The sequence below is a fragment of the Varroa jacobsoni genome, unplaced genomic scaffold (genome assembly GCF_002532875.2).
Source record: "Varroa jacobsoni isolate VJ856 unplaced genomic scaffold, vjacob_1.0 scaffold_1443, whole genome shotgun sequence".
NCBI classification, from domain to species: domain Eukaryota; kingdom Metazoa; phylum Arthropoda; class Arachnida; order Mesostigmata; family Varroidae; genus Varroa; species Varroa jacobsoni.
This window is the reverse complement of record NW_019214345.1, coordinates 14,804-32,299: the sequence shown is the minus strand read 5'-3', so window position 1 is coordinate 32,299 and position 17,496 is coordinate 14,804. Positions and strand designations below refer to the sequence as shown.

The window sequence follows — 17,496 nt, the reverse complement described above, 5'->3', positions numbered from 1 at the left end:
ATTACATACAACTTGAAGTCAAGGTATCTCTAAAGCTCTATAGCTAAAACCATGAATTCCGACTGAGTTGAAAATAAACGCTACAAAATGTACACCCTAAAGTAGGTACCGGTTCTGATTTAACAGCAAGGCAACATTCTAAACAATAGATATATACTTTTTTCATTTTACAAAATACAGACTAAGTTCCTCTAAAAATTTCCCAGTCACATGAATAAAACTGCAATCTCAATTACTTCGGAAATTGAGTTTTATTACTAAATTCGTTCCCTATGTACACAATATTTATGCGTGTGTTTCATATATTTACACACCATCTCCCTATCATTATAGGAATGCTATTAAATTATACAGATCATAATTTAACTAAAACACGAATAAAATTATTGTTGAACATATTTAACCTCGTCGAATGCTTTCCGAGCTTTCTTCAGCTCCTCATTCATCGTTAGCAGATCCTTGACCCTCGCGTACTTACGCGGATCCTTCCGCACCAAAAATATTATATCTTCTACTTGAATTCGACCTGGTCTACCTGTAAATGGTATACGAAGCAGCCGATTCAGATATAGTGTACATAATGCAGTATGCAAAGAACTTGTATTGTCCATTTGTCTCTCCGAAGATTCTATCCCGTAACTTTACAGATTATATGAACATAAATTCCAGTTTCATGCGACCTTTTGAGTGAATATTGTTCTGCCAGAGCAGAAAAAAAGCTGCAGCAACACACGATTAGTCAAGTAAATGCGAAATAAGTTTGGCCATGATCACCATAGAGGACCCCTTTGCCAAGGACAAATACCAAACACCGCAATACCGAAGACTCAGTTATGTGTGTGCATTTTTCTGTCAAATCACTCCGTAGAAAGCCAATTTCCCTTAATTCGAACAAATCAGCGAAACCGCCACCAACAGCGCCAAACAAAACAAAAGCCTCTTTACTTACCGATCTCCATGGCGCGATGGCACAAATCTGTGATGAATTCAATAACCAGTTCTTCTAATAAATCGACCGTTTCCATGTACGGTTGTCGGTCATCTCCAAAACCATACATCATAGCGCACAGCTCCTTGGAGAACAGACGCTTCCGCTGAGCTGTCTGTTATATAAAAATGTTAATTCTATATAGTATAATACAAAAATACACGGATATAGTGTGATTTCATAAATTGTAAAGATAACGATTTTTAAACGATCATTTTCAACTTCTTTTTAACAATTGACGAATCCCATCAACAATATTCTAGATCTAGAAATATTTATCCTATTTTTAATTCACATCGTATGCATAGTAATAAAACTGAGCGACTCCGGCCTGGCAGGCACATGATTGCTTGATATCTACTTTATCAAATGAAGTGCAACATAACAAATCGAACAAGTACTCTCAAGGAACTACTTTATAGTTACTAAAATGTAACGAAGGCGTTAAAAAAGTAAGCTACGGTGTGTTAGTATTGTGCATGAAGGCTGTATGACAATGGTTTTTATTTTCTGGTAGTTATTTCAAAAAATAATATTGTATTTTGGACATAAGTTGTTTTGAAATGTATGCAGTGTTTCAACTATTTGCACGATAAATCAATCATAGTATGATAGCTGAAGTTTGTCAATACATAATCAAACAATCAATGACCATAAGGGTAACAGCATAGATATAGAGAAAATAAAGCATGCTCTTAATATTAGTATTCACATAATAATATATTTCATCAACAAAGGTGTCGATTTTACCTGGGTGTCGATTACGTCATCATCTTCATAGTCGAAATCGTCTGCCATTTCGGTAGGATTGAGAAGAGCTACTTCAAACACTGGCAAATTCTTTCAATAAAATCCACAAATCGGAGACCCTTAACACATAGGTTTGGAACACAATATAGAATAGGATTGTTTATTGACATACGTGATTTTTATAGCAGACGACAACAGCTTTTTGAGCAAAGAAGCTTCGTGCTCAAAAAGTGGCGGTCATTCTATTCAAAAATGTTTACTGCGAAATTTATGACAAGCACCTACCGCCGACAGGATGTATGCGAACTGAAAAGGATTTTAAATGTATTATAATGAGGTGATACCTAAACGAAAACGATGCATTTAACCCTAACTAGAATTCAATATTCGCCTCACGCACACACATTACGGAAGGTATCTATCGTACTGCTTACCTACCATACGTTATCATATTACTATGATGCCAACTGCCATAGACCTTTGACTGTTTGTCATGGAGATCAAGATAATTTACACGTTTGTTGACAAATTACACTTAAGAATGCAGTATATTTTTGTGAGTATGAGAACAAACAGTTAAACGTTAAATCGAGGAAAAATATTGCAGACACAATGTAGCATTCGCTTTTGTTTACATGCATAGCCTAAATTCGAATGCGTAATATTCTACGCTAAAAGCGTTTTATTTACTTCGTCGGTCTGTAGTAAGCTTAACAGCGGCTGATCTACCTAGTACTTTATAAAAAGTACTTTATAAAAAGTCGAATGAAAACTATGACTGTGGTTCCCATCCAAGTTTCATGGTCAAATCAACTCCAGTATCAGTTAGGTGGATACTTTCGAGTGAAACCTAGTAGATCCACACTTGCGTGTATCATTAAAAAGAGGTCAACCTTTTCTCAAGTATTGTAAACTTCCCTATGACTGGGCACTGACTCGTAAGCACAATGCGTCCACGTTTTTTCACGTTATCAAAATCGATACCATAACTTCCTTCGTGTAAACCATGAGGCCTTACATGAAAACATGACAGCAATTTAGGCTCGATGCAAGCATTTTGGTTTGACGCTGTGCGTGTGTGACCACCTCAACTTTTTTTATTAAAATTAGGGAGGCGCTGTCCGCTATGAAAGCCTATCTTTATATAATATTCCCCGGTTTCTTCCTGTGTCTATTATTGTATGCAATCTATGTGTAAACTTGGTCACGATTCTCTTATGCATTTTATATGCCTGAAATTTATGTGTCATATATGATAGAATAGGCACGCACCGAAGAAATGGTCAAAATGGTATTTTGTGCCTTGAAGACACTAATTTCAAATTAGCTTAAAGTGTAACTCAGATGGCTCGAGATCTAGGGGGTGCTACAGTTGAGAGAAGTACTGCCCTCGCGCACCTTTCCAGTAATTTCTTCAGCATGTACCATAAACAATGAACCAATGTGATTCGATAGGCTCGTTAGTATTTCGTTACTACTTAAAGCTGATTTGTACAGTTATACTTCACTAAAGCGCCTGACGCGTGACTAGTGACAACTTCGTCGTTATGTCTAGTAAGGCTGTTCGAAGCGGAAGATATATCGAATCTAGACAGACCCTTTGGACGATAACAGGTACGTGCTCTTTTATGCCGCAGAATTCTAAGACAAATAAGCTGTATCTCGTTGTTTGATGTAGTGGTAATAAGTTGGCACTCTAAATTACGAATAGGCCGATTGTTAAACACTTAATTCTATTGCACTACGAAAAGGAAACTCCGTGAGATACATTTGCATTTCATAATGACAGGATTTCTATCTTTGGTTGTGGATAAAAGAATAATTTATTTTTACCGAATGGTAATTGTTTTACTGGCCCTTTAAAGAAAATTCTATCATTTTTCGTTTATAATTACACCTTAATTATGACTAAGTAGATTCGTGAGCATTCAGCGACGGATGGCAAACCGCAACAAGCAAATAAAAATGGAAATCATCCAAGCTTGAGACTCTTAGGGTACATTTCCACTATGGATGAACGCAGGCTTTGTTTTAATGACAGTCCATCAGTAACTTCGAAAGACTAGAGCAGTCTTCGTGCACAAACAAGGTTCTACATATTTGTTTAGGAAATATCGTCTGAACAAAAAAAAGTCACACTGTTGAAGTAATGTATTACAGGCGGGTGTTTATACTTTCTGTCGATTACCTTTTGGCCAGTTCCAGAAGTGCGTTTGCAGAACTCCACGTGATCAATATGATCACATGTGTTCGGAACCTCTATTCGTAGATAAACATCTTATAGGTCTAAGATTTTTTCGGCCACAATTCACTCAATTCAAAATAGCTTAACAATTCATGTGAAATCATAAATATCAACGTCTAGGTAAAGAAAAGCTTGCAGGACGAAATGTTATAATTATTTTATCAGGCACCTAAGGAAAATTGATGTGAATTTTCGTTTTCATGAAAAACGATTAACTTAGCGTAGAGATTTACATGATAAACTGATATTGGTTGTTAATTTCAAGCTTGTATCAAGGATAAGGATGAAAACGTATGATTTATCGGATCGACGATCTTTTGCTTGCCGTATAAGTGGTTACGTTACGACTTTAAGCTATTTACTTATTATATTTTTCGTCAAAGTTCTTGAAATATGGTCACTATTCTATTTTAGAATCATTCTTTATCAACTGTCTATCTGTTTGGATGATTTCAATCTTATATTTGAAATGGAGCCTTTTGTTTGCATATCTTCAGAATAGGTTTCGAGTCTCTAAATTGCGGTTTGTGCCTTCTCGAAGATTTGTAACAATGCTTCCTTTGCTTTATCTCTAAATGCTTTGGTGTTTATTTTAAATGTTCTTGTTTTACTAGGTAGCTTAGCTATAAGAACAGGATTCAAATCATTATCTAACTGAAACAGTACAGCACTAGAAGCATTAGACAGGTCTACAGAAAAGAAACAGCAATACCGGCAGTAGTAATGGAACGAGTTTGCTCCATGATTGCGAACTCCCATTAACGATTCCAATACGCAGTCCACCTTATATGTGTTAGCTTTCTTAGAGAGGAAGATAACAGAGTAAAAAAATACCGGGTCCTAGTACCTTTTAGATCGACCAGGGCGCTGCCCTAGTTGACTCTTGCGTTTGATTTGAGAGGTTTTGCAAGATTCACGCAGACTTGAGGCAAATATTGCTTATTAAAGGTGTTGGCTCCCCTTCTGAGTGCCATTTATAATGAGGAAGGTGGCATGGAGCTCTTTAGAGCGAAACTGTTATCTTCCTCGCTAAGAAAGCTAACACATATATGGTGGACTGTATATTGGAATCGTTAATGGGAGTTCGTAATCATGGCGCAAACTCGTTCCATTACTACTGCCGGTATTGCTGTTTCTTTTCTGTAGACCTGTCTGATGCTTCTAGTGCTGTACTCTTTCAATTGGATAATGATAGTATTTAAGCTCAGTTCCTCTTTAACATTCGCCTTCGCGTTTGACACTCTATTGGAAACGTTAGTCACCAAAGGCTTCATTAATCTACTATTTGTTAATGAATCACTGCAGAATGACGCACAGACATTTTGTTTGTCCTTTTTATTATGCCGATACTATTGCCAGTTACAGTAATGTTGCCAGTAAGTGCACAGTTAAACTTAACATAGGTTTTTATCATATACTATGTTAAAAAAACAGCAACGAATATAAATAAAAACACAGCAGTCAAAGGCTGGACAGGATAAGCTCTTGTGGGTTTGATTATTATCGTATATAAACCTAAGCTGTAACGAGAACTCTTGATTGGACCAATTACACAGTGAAAGGGTTATTTGTTTTATAATGAAGAATTATTAGAGTAATGGCAGATAATAGTGATCACAATTTAATTTCTGACTGTATTGAAGTTAAATGTATTTACCTGGTAACCGTAATGTGCAGATGCCGACAGCTTTAATCTAATATATAATATAATTATAGATCTTCTATTAAAATCATCAATATAAATCCAATGTTGCTAATGAATATTGCGAAAAAGGCTACATTGCCTATTAGCATACAAATATTAATGTATCGTGTCTATATTTCCTGACCTTGATTTTTATGTAGGAAGCTTCGCACTGTCGGAAGCACTTATCACACTGCTTGCAAACACACTTGTTTGTCTGTATGGTGAACGCGTGTCGTTACCACTGTTGACATCACTTAGAGATACATACTCCCAATTCCCCACCTGCCCGTGCTATCTGATTATTTTTAATTGTTACAAAAAATTTGTGCAAAAATTACATACTCTTAGTTAAAGCAAATCTAAGTAGTTACTCGTTTATGAATTGGTATGTTTTCATAATAAACCACGAGGGTGTTCCCTGTAAGCTGGGCGTTCTTTGCTGTTGCGTGTTCTATCACCGCGAAACTTCATTATGTATATTGGCTTATAAGCATTACGCGGCTGCCTTATTGTTGTCGTATTTGCAATTCTGCTAGGCGTCTATAATTCCGTCATTATTTTCGTACGAATAACGATTACTCACGATGGCAGGAGCGTCGTGGAGGCTGTGGCGAAAGATATTTAAGATAAACAAATGCCTATGGTACTATAAATGCGGCTGATTTCCTATAAGGCAAATCAACATGCCGGATATTTTGAGGAACGCAGAGTCGAAAGTGGGTGGCTCTGATTCGTATGTCTAGCCAGAACAGCAGTGGAACTAGGTTAACTAGGTAAATCAACGAGCACTTGAAGCTATATCAGAACGTACTGTTTGCTTTTCTGACTGTTACAAGTAAATAAACTTATTTTTTGTATGTGGTTTATGTGAGCTTCGGTGTTCAGCTTATATCGTTGCAACTTCAATAATTCTATCTCGGATGCTTTCTCAAGACGAGTGCAAATAGAATGTATGAGTAAAATACAGAATATGGTAAAAGTAGGCTAACAATGAACCAAGCAAGAAGGAAAATGATTTCGAGTTACAAAGAATAGTAAGCTTGTAGTTCGAAGAGATTAACTGCAAGCGAATTTTTAATTATAATCTTTAGTTTCTTTTCAACTCTGGATTTGTATCTTCATCTACTATATTAGTTTTGCTACACTTTAGTGTTAAGTAAATCTTATTTATAGTACTTGTATATATAGGGCCTTGCATTCGTTCTGTGGTTTGTCTTTTGATAATGTTATATTGAATCAGCTTGTACGGGCAGCCCTCAAATTTGCCAAATCTTTAAAACAAGGATACGCATACGTGGCATACAACGCGTATCAACTGCATAAATATATTTACCGTTTGCAGGGTTCGCTACATCTTGTACAGAATTCTTCTTCTTGTGCAGGTATTAGTAACCAACAAAGCAGCTAGCTAGATCCGGAACGCCTGAGCTTGCAGCCGATTAAGTAAAATTTTTACGTGGTTCTGTATGTAATAATTTGCAGTCTACATATATTGATATGAAAAAGAATTTTTGAAAGCTCGCGTCTGTCAAGTAACTGTGGGTGGATATGATTATACCTGTCTCTCGCGTTAGGCTCCATGTAAAAGCCTTTTCGAGAAGATTCGGATCTGAAAGCGTTCGCCCTGTCCTAAATTAAACAGAATTTATCAAAGTCAGTTTAGCGGGATCAAGGATTAATTCCAAAACCTCGTATTTAACGAGCGTTCGTGCCGATGCGGTTCGTTATTAACAGCATCGTGGAGCCACCTCTCTAACAGAAACCGCCCTTATTCTTGGTATTTAGTTCACCAATTACAGGTGTTACTGAACTTCGGCACGCAAAACGTGTTTACGCCAGCTTCACTAAGTTATCGTCTCGATTAATAGCATGACAGATTTATGTATTACCGATGTGGATACAGTTTCCTAGTACCAGTAGGGAAACGATGTGTCAAGTTGGTTTTTTTCTGTTATGTCTTTGTGTAGTACGCGGAACAGCAACTGTGGCGGCGCCAACCGGCTTACATCAAGGCGTGATAATTATCCCGTCAAAAAAAGGGGTTCTATGTGTCGAAGATAATCGTCGTCGAGTGCCCTCTGGCACTGTACCGGTTTATGTGGTTAGTATTACATCTGTATGGATACTGGCTATTGCTTGTTTACAACTTCTCAATATTTAACCAAACAATAACGGCATAAAATGGCTCACCTCTCTGACTTCCCCTTATAATGCTATTTACTTCCATGTACGAGAAATGTTATGGTTACTAAATAGGGATATATGTAAAGACTGTATTGTAAATATGAAAATACATTAATATTTAATCTGAAAACATGTGATCTATACCGAATTATAAAATACGGCAAAACCTAAAGCTGTCTTCACATTACTAGAACGTATCATAGTAGTGAATCATTTAAATGAACGCTTGTTGTTTTAGAGCAAATTATGCAGATTATTTGTTTTAAATACAAACCAATAAGGATAACTGCAAGGCACATATATAGATAATAAGCCAAGACTCATTTGATTCCATGCTTGTAAAGGCAGCAGTAGATACGCAAACTATATAATCATATGATCTAGTATTGTAACAATGTTGTAACAATATCGACACTGTCCTCAGATGTTGTAAAGGTATTAAATGTACAAATAAAAAGCTGTTGCAAAAATGTTGCACAATTAAATTCGCTTTTTATTACAGTAATCTGCGTCCTCTTGCTAGACATGAAAAGAAATAGATGTAGGATGGAAACTCCTTTGTTAAGAGGCTTTTTTTAACTATCCAGAGATGTTATGCACGCTGTATTATATGGCAGTTTCTAGTGGCAATTCCCTGGATTTACCAGCTTCTACCTCATCGCAAGGGAAAAGTAGAAACATCAATTTCTAAGACACTAATATTGTATATTTATTAATTCTATTACTAAACTATTTTAAGAATAATATCATTATTATGATTATTGCTATGTTGAACAGAAATTCACTGTCTAGCTCAGGGTGATTATTTTTAGCTTCAAAACTGGACAGATCTTCGTGTGTTTCTCGAATCTGCCTCGACTTCGACAAGTCGCAAGAAAAGTCTGCTAATACTCTATAAGACGGATGCAGATTCGGTTGTTTCATTTCTACCGCTTGCGAATGTTCTACGTAAGAGTTTATTAGCAGAATTCGCCTGGCTGTCTTCGGTCGACAAGGGAACTGATATTCTAAGGCTAAACCCTGTATGTAGTGTTTTTGGTACTCAGTAGTAGATATTACCAGGTTCTCATGAGCTCTCTTTAGATGAGACGTTCACGTAATGTTTGCAAATCCACACTTATTTATCGCATTATATCGAGTTAACATGACATTAACTTGACCATGACATCATCTAAATAGTTAAAGGTCAATTTTATTTTACATGGAAAATGTTCTATTCTATAAACGGCATATTTTCGTTCGTAACCCTTATCGGTTTAAACAGGCATGTTTTTTTTTGCGCGCTCGATACGTTCTCTTGGTAGTTATACCACTTGGTCATGTCTTTGAGATTGTTCAACATAATTCGATTAGTAAATGATACGCTTGTTTGTAAGCGTAGTATCTCTATTTTCAATATAAGTTGGTACTTTCTTGTTCCGCTGTTGTAAGCGTATGGTATACGAAGATATATGAAATTGACAAAAAGAATTTGAACGAAGTCGAGGTTTGAACAACTTTTATATTAAGCTGCTGAAATTAAGAAAGATAATGTTCTGCCGTAATTCCAGAGAGCCTACAATACCAAATATTTACAAATAAATACCGCAATTCCTGAGTGCGTAGTCGTGCAGTAGGAGTTGCTTAGCTTTGTTTAGTAGTCATAGATGTGTAAATCATAGCTAGTTCACCATAGTCACCATTTGTTAGGAGTACACTTTAGCCGTAATCGAAAAACTAGGACTCATAAAAAAACAACAACAAAATACAATTATAAAATCATACTTGATCCTACTAAAATAAAGTTTGAAATTAACGTGTCTTGCATTGTATACTAAACGACCTTATGTATTTCGTGTAGTCAAAGCACGACGACATAAGATCGAAAGTTCTTGTCCTAATTAAGCATTAAAATGTGTCTGCGTTTTTTAGATTCGAATATACAATCCGCTACATGGTCCATCATTGGATCTGCTTTCGAAAAACGCAACTCATCCAGAGGGCTTCGTGGAAGTGCAAGTAGTAGCGCAAACGGCTGCGAGCCAGACATTAGCTCTAATGTATTTCTGCGTTATAGCTTTGCTCATCCTTGGTATTGGCAGTGCAAAAATGTACCTCAAAGCCGACCGTAAGTGATTCGATGACTCTGAAGATTCTAATTGAATAGGAATAGTACTCTGGGGCAGAATGTAGGGGCAGTGCAAATACTGACCCGAAAACTTCATCCTTGGAACAAAAAGCAATCTGGGTTGTATTGAGTTGTTAAAGAGCGTAACTACGGTTCCACATCTTGAAAGTGACAAATAGACTATTTGTCCAGAGATAAAGAGCTTATCATGAAGGATCTCATATAACCATAGCAATTTAATACTGAGAACGACTTACGCAAGACTGCATGCTCGCTTTCCGACGGAAAATTATATGTTAATGTTTTTGTGTACTAAGTTTGACCACCAGATTCTGAAAGCATGTTTCAAAAAATATCAAAATATTAAATTGGAAATTATTATAACTTTCTAAGAAAGTTGCAATTTCCAATTTATAGAAGTATAACTCTAGTCAGAAATGGGGCTATGTCAGTGCACCGTGAAAATCATCTTTCTCGTAGGTTGTAATATGTGGAAAAAGCGTGTGTAGCTAGTTAGTTCGACGCAATCGTATGTTTAAGTTCACCCTACAGCGCTTAATTGCACGTCTTTTTAATATTGTCGATTTGTTGCCGGTCTTTACATAGCCCTTATCATAGGAGATCAAAGATTTATATGGCCAAAATCAGCCCAAGTTTATGGTGTATAAAAACCAAAGCTCAAATACTGAATTATTTGATATTTGCACATATATTTCGTTATGTATAGATCCAGGACCCCATCTTACTATTCTATCACCTTGATTGAAAAGGGGAAATGAAATGTGTGAATCGAATTCAAACCTGTTTGGTCTCAACCTAGGTTTAGGCTATTTCGTTCCGATGTGGATGTTTTTTTATTTTATTGGTATACACTACTATCGTTAGCCCGCTATAGTTAACTTTATAGTTCGGATGCAATCCTACTTAGTGTCCCGCCTTTTGACATTTTATCTAAATGCCCGGCTTTCCAAGCAAATAATCAACGCGAAACGGTTAATTTTTTCGGAAAAATTTTCCACCGCTGTTTTCTAGAAAAGACACTGTACTATATCCGATGTCAATATAAGTACAAGGGCTATTGTTAGAGATAAAAATTTGCGCTAACTTCGCAGAACTAGGAAAAAAAAAGTGCACGAAATTTACAATGAATTGTCCGACACGAATTCACAGGCGCTGTCAACTCACAGCTAGTCACGGGGCAATAGCTTAAAATTCTTCCTTTTGTTTATATTAGAGGCATCGAGATTCTCTAAACTGTACGCATAAAATTAGTTCTTCTTACACGTGTCGTCAGCAATGTATTTAATCATCAGATCAAGCCTACACATCGAAAGTATAAAACTATATATATAAAGTTTATAAAAAACTTTATATATATAGTCGTACTTGTTTTCCAAAAGGTAAATCTTGTTGTTGTAGTTTCTGCGGTAGCAGAAGTGGACCTTGGCTCTTTTGTACGAAAAGCCTAAGGTTGCCTATATTTTTTGTCACTTTAATCGAATTGCAGAGTGCCCATACTGCAAAGTTTTCGAAAAACTGTGTTAAATTGTCAGTCACATAAAGACGTCCCAGAAGATGAAAGATATTTTCGCGCTACTTAGACCCATTTCAGCTATAAACACTGTTCGCAATCTTTTTAGCCAATTTCTGGACTAGATGTGTAGTGAACTTTTTATTTTATTAAATATATTATCTTATTAAATCGCCTGGAAGTTGGAAATTCAGAATATATGTAGAAACCGACCTGGAAAAATTGCGCTGATTTTCGTTCGCAAACCTTTCATGCACGATACATGAAAGTACAAAATTTGTATAATGTAATGTACAGACATTTACATTAGTTACAGCACCACCACAATGCCGGTTGATTGTATTGGTGCTGCAAAACGGCCCCTTGTAGCGACAAGAAGTCAATAGGTGCGTCATTGTAACGTCCCACAGGGTGGAAAAAGCTGATATCGGTGGCTAATAGCGATAATTAAGACCACTTAGAATTTTAGTTTTTTTCAATATTGAATTGCAGCAGAACACATTGTAAGTAAATCGTCTGCGGAGGAGCGACCCACTCGCCCATCCGCTCCCATTATTCGACGATACGAACCCCGCCCAACGGAGTGGCAAGCAGTTATGCGTCTCCTACGCCACATCATTCAGGACAGCTCGCCTGGCAAAGATCTAAACTGGGGCTATTTCGATGTACCTAAGTAGATCATAGGTAATATATACCTATGATCTACTTAGGTACTACCTACTGTAAATATATTACAGTACAGTTTGAACAGGCTGAAGGTAAACGGTGACGATGTGTAGGACAATAAATATCTACTTTTCGTTTCAAGCTTTAGATATATAATTGGCCCCGTTCTAGGCTAGTGGCAATCGCTACGGTGGAATATGGAAGCTTTTGATACAGTATGTGCAGCTTAATAGGTCCCGAAACAGCTTTCAGAATGGTAAAATTAATCATTGAAAATAGTGAATGTCTTCAGTGCTAGCAAAGAGTGATGCAAGACTATCTGAAGCGGTTTTTCTTTATGTTTGAAAAAATAATATATGATAATTTTTCGTGTCCAAAACTTTATATTAAGCCATAATTTAATTCCCGGTTTACATTTGCATCAGTAGGATCGTCTAATTGAAACAGTATTAGCCACATAAGGTAAAACGAAATCGGTGAAAAATGGTACCAAGATAGTGGTATCTATACCTTTTTTTATCTTTGGCTGCCAACTAAACTGTACACTATAAACCAAATTTGACGTTTGATATTATATAACACAATTACTGAATATATACGGATATGTATTAATAAATACTTCAATTGCGGCAAGGCGAATTTTATTACGTGCAACACCGGCAAGAGGAACGCCAAAGGTCGATGGAAAAGTCAGAAATTATTCGACTTTTGGGCAGATGGGAAGGCGTTATGCTTCATATGAACTTAGGTTACGTCCTAGTAACACTGCAGCAAGTGAGTACCATAGGGAAACGTTAGAACGGAATAGCAGAGTACAATTAAGAAGCCATTCATTTCTTGGAATGGAGTAATCACATACGAACTGCTCACTTTGCCTTATAGATAATATACGTTACACTATGATCTTATTTGATATGATTTGTTGCTGCAGTTATCTAAGGCATAGCAATGACTATGTTTTGCGTCTCGGATAATAGTACAATACTACAACCGGTGCGAGGTGTCTCGTCGTATTATCAACAGTAAATCTACTGACCGCCCTTTTTCATAAATCTAACCCAACCGTGCCCGATCGAAATGACCAATGAAAGTTAGCGTTTTTTTTTCGATGTTGTCTCGATGCCATTAAGTTCAATATGTAACAATATTTACATATGAGCTTCTGAAAAAAGTTCGCAAACGATTAGATCGACCGCTAGTGGTAAGGTTAGTATAAAGCGAAAATCCAGGTTAGTTTGAGGTGAGGCATAGTAACAGGTAGCTTCGGCAGAAATGGGGCCAGTTGAACCGAGCTGAGGTAAAGGTCATTTTTTATGGGTTGAGGCTCACGTTTGGCCCGCAAAAAAATAGTTTACTTTAACGGTACCTAAGAGTGTTGCTCAAACCAAAGCAGAGGAATGAGATAGGCAGAGGACTGCTCATATCTGGTATGCTCGAACTTAAGTTACAGAGCCAATCATCTGCAAGACTATCGTTATTGGTTTTCCTACGCGCATTCAGAAACGTAACTTCAAAAGATTCGAACCCGCGTATTATACGATTGGTCTGCGCGATAGTTAATCTTACATTTGCTTCCTCTCCTTCGGTCGTTTTGTTTTTCTTCATAGATCTGCCTGATGCTGCTGGTGCTGTACTATTTCAATTGGACACTTACAATACTCAACCTCGGCTTTCCTATTTTGTTCATTATGGCGTTTGACGATTTATTGGGACCGTTAATCGTTACTGGTAACATCGGCGTGGTAACAAGCAATTTAGTATTTCGTAACGTATTTCCGTAAAAAAAATTTTGCAAATTATTTTAGCAGATATCATAAAAAAAACGGGGAAGCAAGCAAACGGATCCGAGCAACTTTGCACAATCGTTACTTTCTGCTTACAGTAGTTATCATGATTATTTGATGATTACCGTTGAATACCATTACAAATTAAGGAAGGGATAGACAATACGTCCAATAAAACTAACGACATTTTAACATAGAGAAATAAAATCGTGACTAATTCGTTTTTCGGTTAAAGTCCCTTACATTCCCGGTAATCGAAACGTACCATTACCCTGCATTAGCCGGGGTAATCCAATTCGTCTTCTGTTTCTTGCCGTGCCAGTTACGTCGGCGATTGTCTGGTATATTCACCGAACCAAGTACACCCAAATATGGCTTCTGCATGTACGTATTCTCTTTGAAATAACAGGCTATTATAATTCGCAGTAGTACTTCGTACGCAACAATCATCGTCTTCTCTATTTGCAGCGATTAACGCAATCGAAGAAACGCTTTCTTCGTTCAAGTCAATATATACATATATAGGCTAAAAGGTCCATGAAGATTGTAGCTTGTTTAATAACATTACACAGAACACAAAGGCAACGTTCCTTAGTCAACATGGCGAAATATCGTAAACGAACCTAATAGATTTCGAGCTCACTATGGAAAGGAGAGTTTCAAGTTATGCTATAAAAATAAGTTTATTATTATGATTTTTGTTTTTATGCGTGAAATTTTTTAGTGCTGTCAAGTAAGTTGGTAGTAAGTTGTCACCATTGACACTTTTGAGCAAAAGTTGTATTCGTGCATGCGGTGTGAGAGTGGTGAAAATAATTCGTTCGGAGGTCATGCGCTAATTGTTGTATCAAGATCTGGTTTTCTCGCACAGCTGGTGGAATTTTCATTCTTGCGTTTACTTTAACTGCAGAACTTCATGGGTTCTACTATGTGTATATGGCTCATAAGTCTCGTTCGACTACCCTCGCTGTCTGTAGCCGTCGTGATTGCCGTACTCCTTGCCCTATATGATTTCTTTATGGTTTACGTGACACCACTATTCACGTACGACGGTAAGAGCGTCATGGAGGCTGTGGCAAGGGGCACTAATGGCGAACAGATGCCGATGGTTCTACAAATGCCACCCTTTACCTATGGAGCAAAGTAAGTTTGACAAAAAAAGCCTGTTTTGCCGTTTGAATCAGGTTTAGGCAAGACAAAGATGACCATTCGAGTCTGTAGATAACCAAAAATCAAGATATGAAAGCAAATTTTACCTTTGCACTGCCACGATAATAGCTTATTTGAAGACAACAACACGTTGAACAAACTCGAATAATGTCCCTTAATGATATGTATTTTCAACGTGTGTATATTTAGTGTAACATACAGTGTCTAAATAACGTTCTCCATTAAATTGTGACCGGTTCATGTGTGATCAGATTTATTAAAAGAAAATATTCTAAATATACACTATTGATGGCTTGTATGGAATTAGTTCAATTTAACTCTATGTAATGACGTTCTACATTTAGATACTTGCCTTTTTTGAGTGTACAGCTATCCAGAGTGTACAGGGCCACTTCAGGGCTTTATCGGTATGGGCGATTTTATTATACCCGGTTTTGTTGTAGCCTATTTTGGAGCCTTCGATGCGATGTGTCGCCGAGAACACTGGCTTAAGTTCACCTATTTGGCAATGGCAGCGTATGTTCTCGGCCTCCTCGTGACATACGGCGTCAAGGTAAGCGACCGCATACTACATGCTCATGTCATCTATTGTGAACCCCACACAGGACGCCACATAACACAAGTCTGCAGCTAGTAAAACAAAAATGCATAGTAAGGCAAATTACGGCGAAACACCTGGATCCAGACAAAAAATAACTGCCTCAAATCTGGATGTTCTTCGGTTCTGCTTGCCACTCAATACAGAACTATAACCACTCTCTGAATAAAAATACACCTTACGAAAGTCACCATTCGGGTCAAGATTTGCATGCATGTTTATAAAAAATTAAGCTTTTTTTATTCTGTTTTTTGCTTCGATTTCACGTATTGTCACTGGTGGCCAAGGAAATAATGAATATACCACAACCGGCTCTAGTCTACATAATACCTTCATTATTCATCATACTCATTCCAGCGGCTCTGATCAGTCGGGTTTGGCACGGTCAGTAAGCTACACCTATAGCTCTCATAGTACCAGGAGGATATTGATAAATAATATGTGTTCAGCGAAGATGCTGGTTACACTATTAGTGGAGTATTTTTATGGTTTGGTCAATGAATCATTGCGCGCAAGCGCAGACCACTAATTCGGCCTATATTTTTGCTCGAAATGTATGTTAAGGCCTGCATGTTATATACATTATTATGGTGGGAGTACATAATTTCGATAGAGATGCCCAGTATTAACAAAGGTGGCTAGCTACTAGGTATTCGACAAGCCTTTAGCTTTTGATTGGCTCCATATATACAATACTGTGACCTACGTGAGAATAACTGGGAAGACTTTCGATGTTTAATTTCTGTATGTTTGCGGCACGGCAAAATTGTATTTGACGATAATAAGAAGATTGCATTGTACACATAGGCTACCGGTTTTTGATGGTTCGAAAACATCCTTTTTCATATATGCATTCAGGAGGAGGACATTCAGTTTTATATTGAAATACTTTTACCGAATAATTACAGCTTTAATTCTGAGCCGGGTGCGTTTTGCCTCTTAATTTCAGAAGTCTGGACTGGAGATTTTCTCGGGAACAAAAAAGTTTCAGAAAAAAAATAAAATTTATGCAGTATGATACATGGATTACGGGGCTCTTCTCTTTAAATGCCTTAATAATAATATTTTTATCCTCCTGATTAAAAAATGGGCACGTATCTGGCCTAGTAATAGCTTCATTGAATGAAGCATTACCGTTCTAGCGGCGCAACTTGGCATTTAGCTACGTATATAACTAAAAGCAATAATCTAGTGAAAATATCTCGGAGACCTTTGTTGTATTACTATTCGCAGTCATGTTTTCGATATATGAACTTGACTAATTAGTTTACTGTTTTTATATCCAGCGCATAGGTAATACTACAATCGACATTTTTTCGATTATAGTATTGCCTACGTTCTCGGCCACGTTAACTAACGCCTAACTCGATGTTGTAAAGCAGTATACAGACCTCAACAATTGCAGTCATCATCAAGGACCTTTTCTCATTTATCAAGTAGCTCAAACACCCCCTACTGACGGTACTTGCGACTCATTCGATAAACAGAGCCACCATAGGCTTATTAAGAACCGCTCGTGACAGGTTTTGCATTGAACTAAAAAAAGTGGCAATCTGAAGTTGGGCAAGACAACACCGTAAAGTGAACTGTCTCCGCAAGACTTACGATGATTGTGTTTCCTACGTTTCTGTAAGGTTTGAGATTGAAAATGCATTTTTATCCGGCAGAGCCGTTCAACTTAGTTGGATAAACCTTTCTACGGTAATCCTTTCAGGATAATATTAGCACTCTCTCTAGATTTTACAGAGCATGAAGGGTTACTTTTTCGAACATTTTATTATAAACG

General features: G+C 37.1%; 2 protein-coding genes across 9 annotated transcripts; one reads left to right on the top strand and one right to left on the bottom strand.

Annotated features, from left to right (window-relative positions):
* Positions 1-232: 232 nt before the first annotated feature.
* On the bottom strand, positions 233-1,875 carry Taf13 (TATA-box binding protein associated factor 13). Its single transcript, XM_022850101.2, has 3 exons — positions 1,739-1,875; positions 950-1,103; positions 233-535 (listed from the first exon to the last, which is right to left on the bottom strand). Exons 1-3 carry the CDS (start codon positions 1,784-1,786, stop codon positions 384-386), a joined length of 354 nt encoding a protein of 117 aa, XP_022705836.1. The 5' UTR covers positions 1,787-1,875; the 3' UTR covers positions 233-383.
* A 118-nt stretch (positions 1,876-1,993) lies between these two features.
* Positions 1,994-16,735, top strand: LOC111270074 (signal peptide peptidase-like 2C). Of its 8 annotated transcripts, XM_086972354.1 has the most exons (12): positions 1,994-2,294; positions 3,236-3,352; positions 7,638-7,771; positions 8,667-8,876; positions 9,766-9,961; positions 12,793-12,932; positions 13,766-13,886; positions 14,178-14,326; positions 14,853-15,085; positions 15,482-15,665; positions 15,944-16,094; positions 16,660-16,735. In XM_086972354.1, the coding sequence occupies exons 2-12, from the start codon at positions 3,286-3,288 to the stop codon at positions 16,710-16,712; spliced, it is 1,638 nt and encodes a 545-aa protein (XP_086828480.1). In that variant the 5' UTR covers positions 1,994-2,294; positions 3,236-3,285; the 3' UTR covers positions 16,713-16,735. The 8 variants fall into 8 exon arrangements, with proteins under 8 accessions (XP_086828480.1, XP_086828479.1, XP_022705815.1 ...); XM_086972353.1 differs by lacking the exon at positions 3,236-3,352 and having other exon boundaries at positions 7,456-7,771; XM_022850080.2 differs by lacking the exon at positions 1,994-2,294 and having other exon boundaries at positions 2,758-3,352.
* Positions 16,736-17,496: the final 761 nt, after the last annotated feature.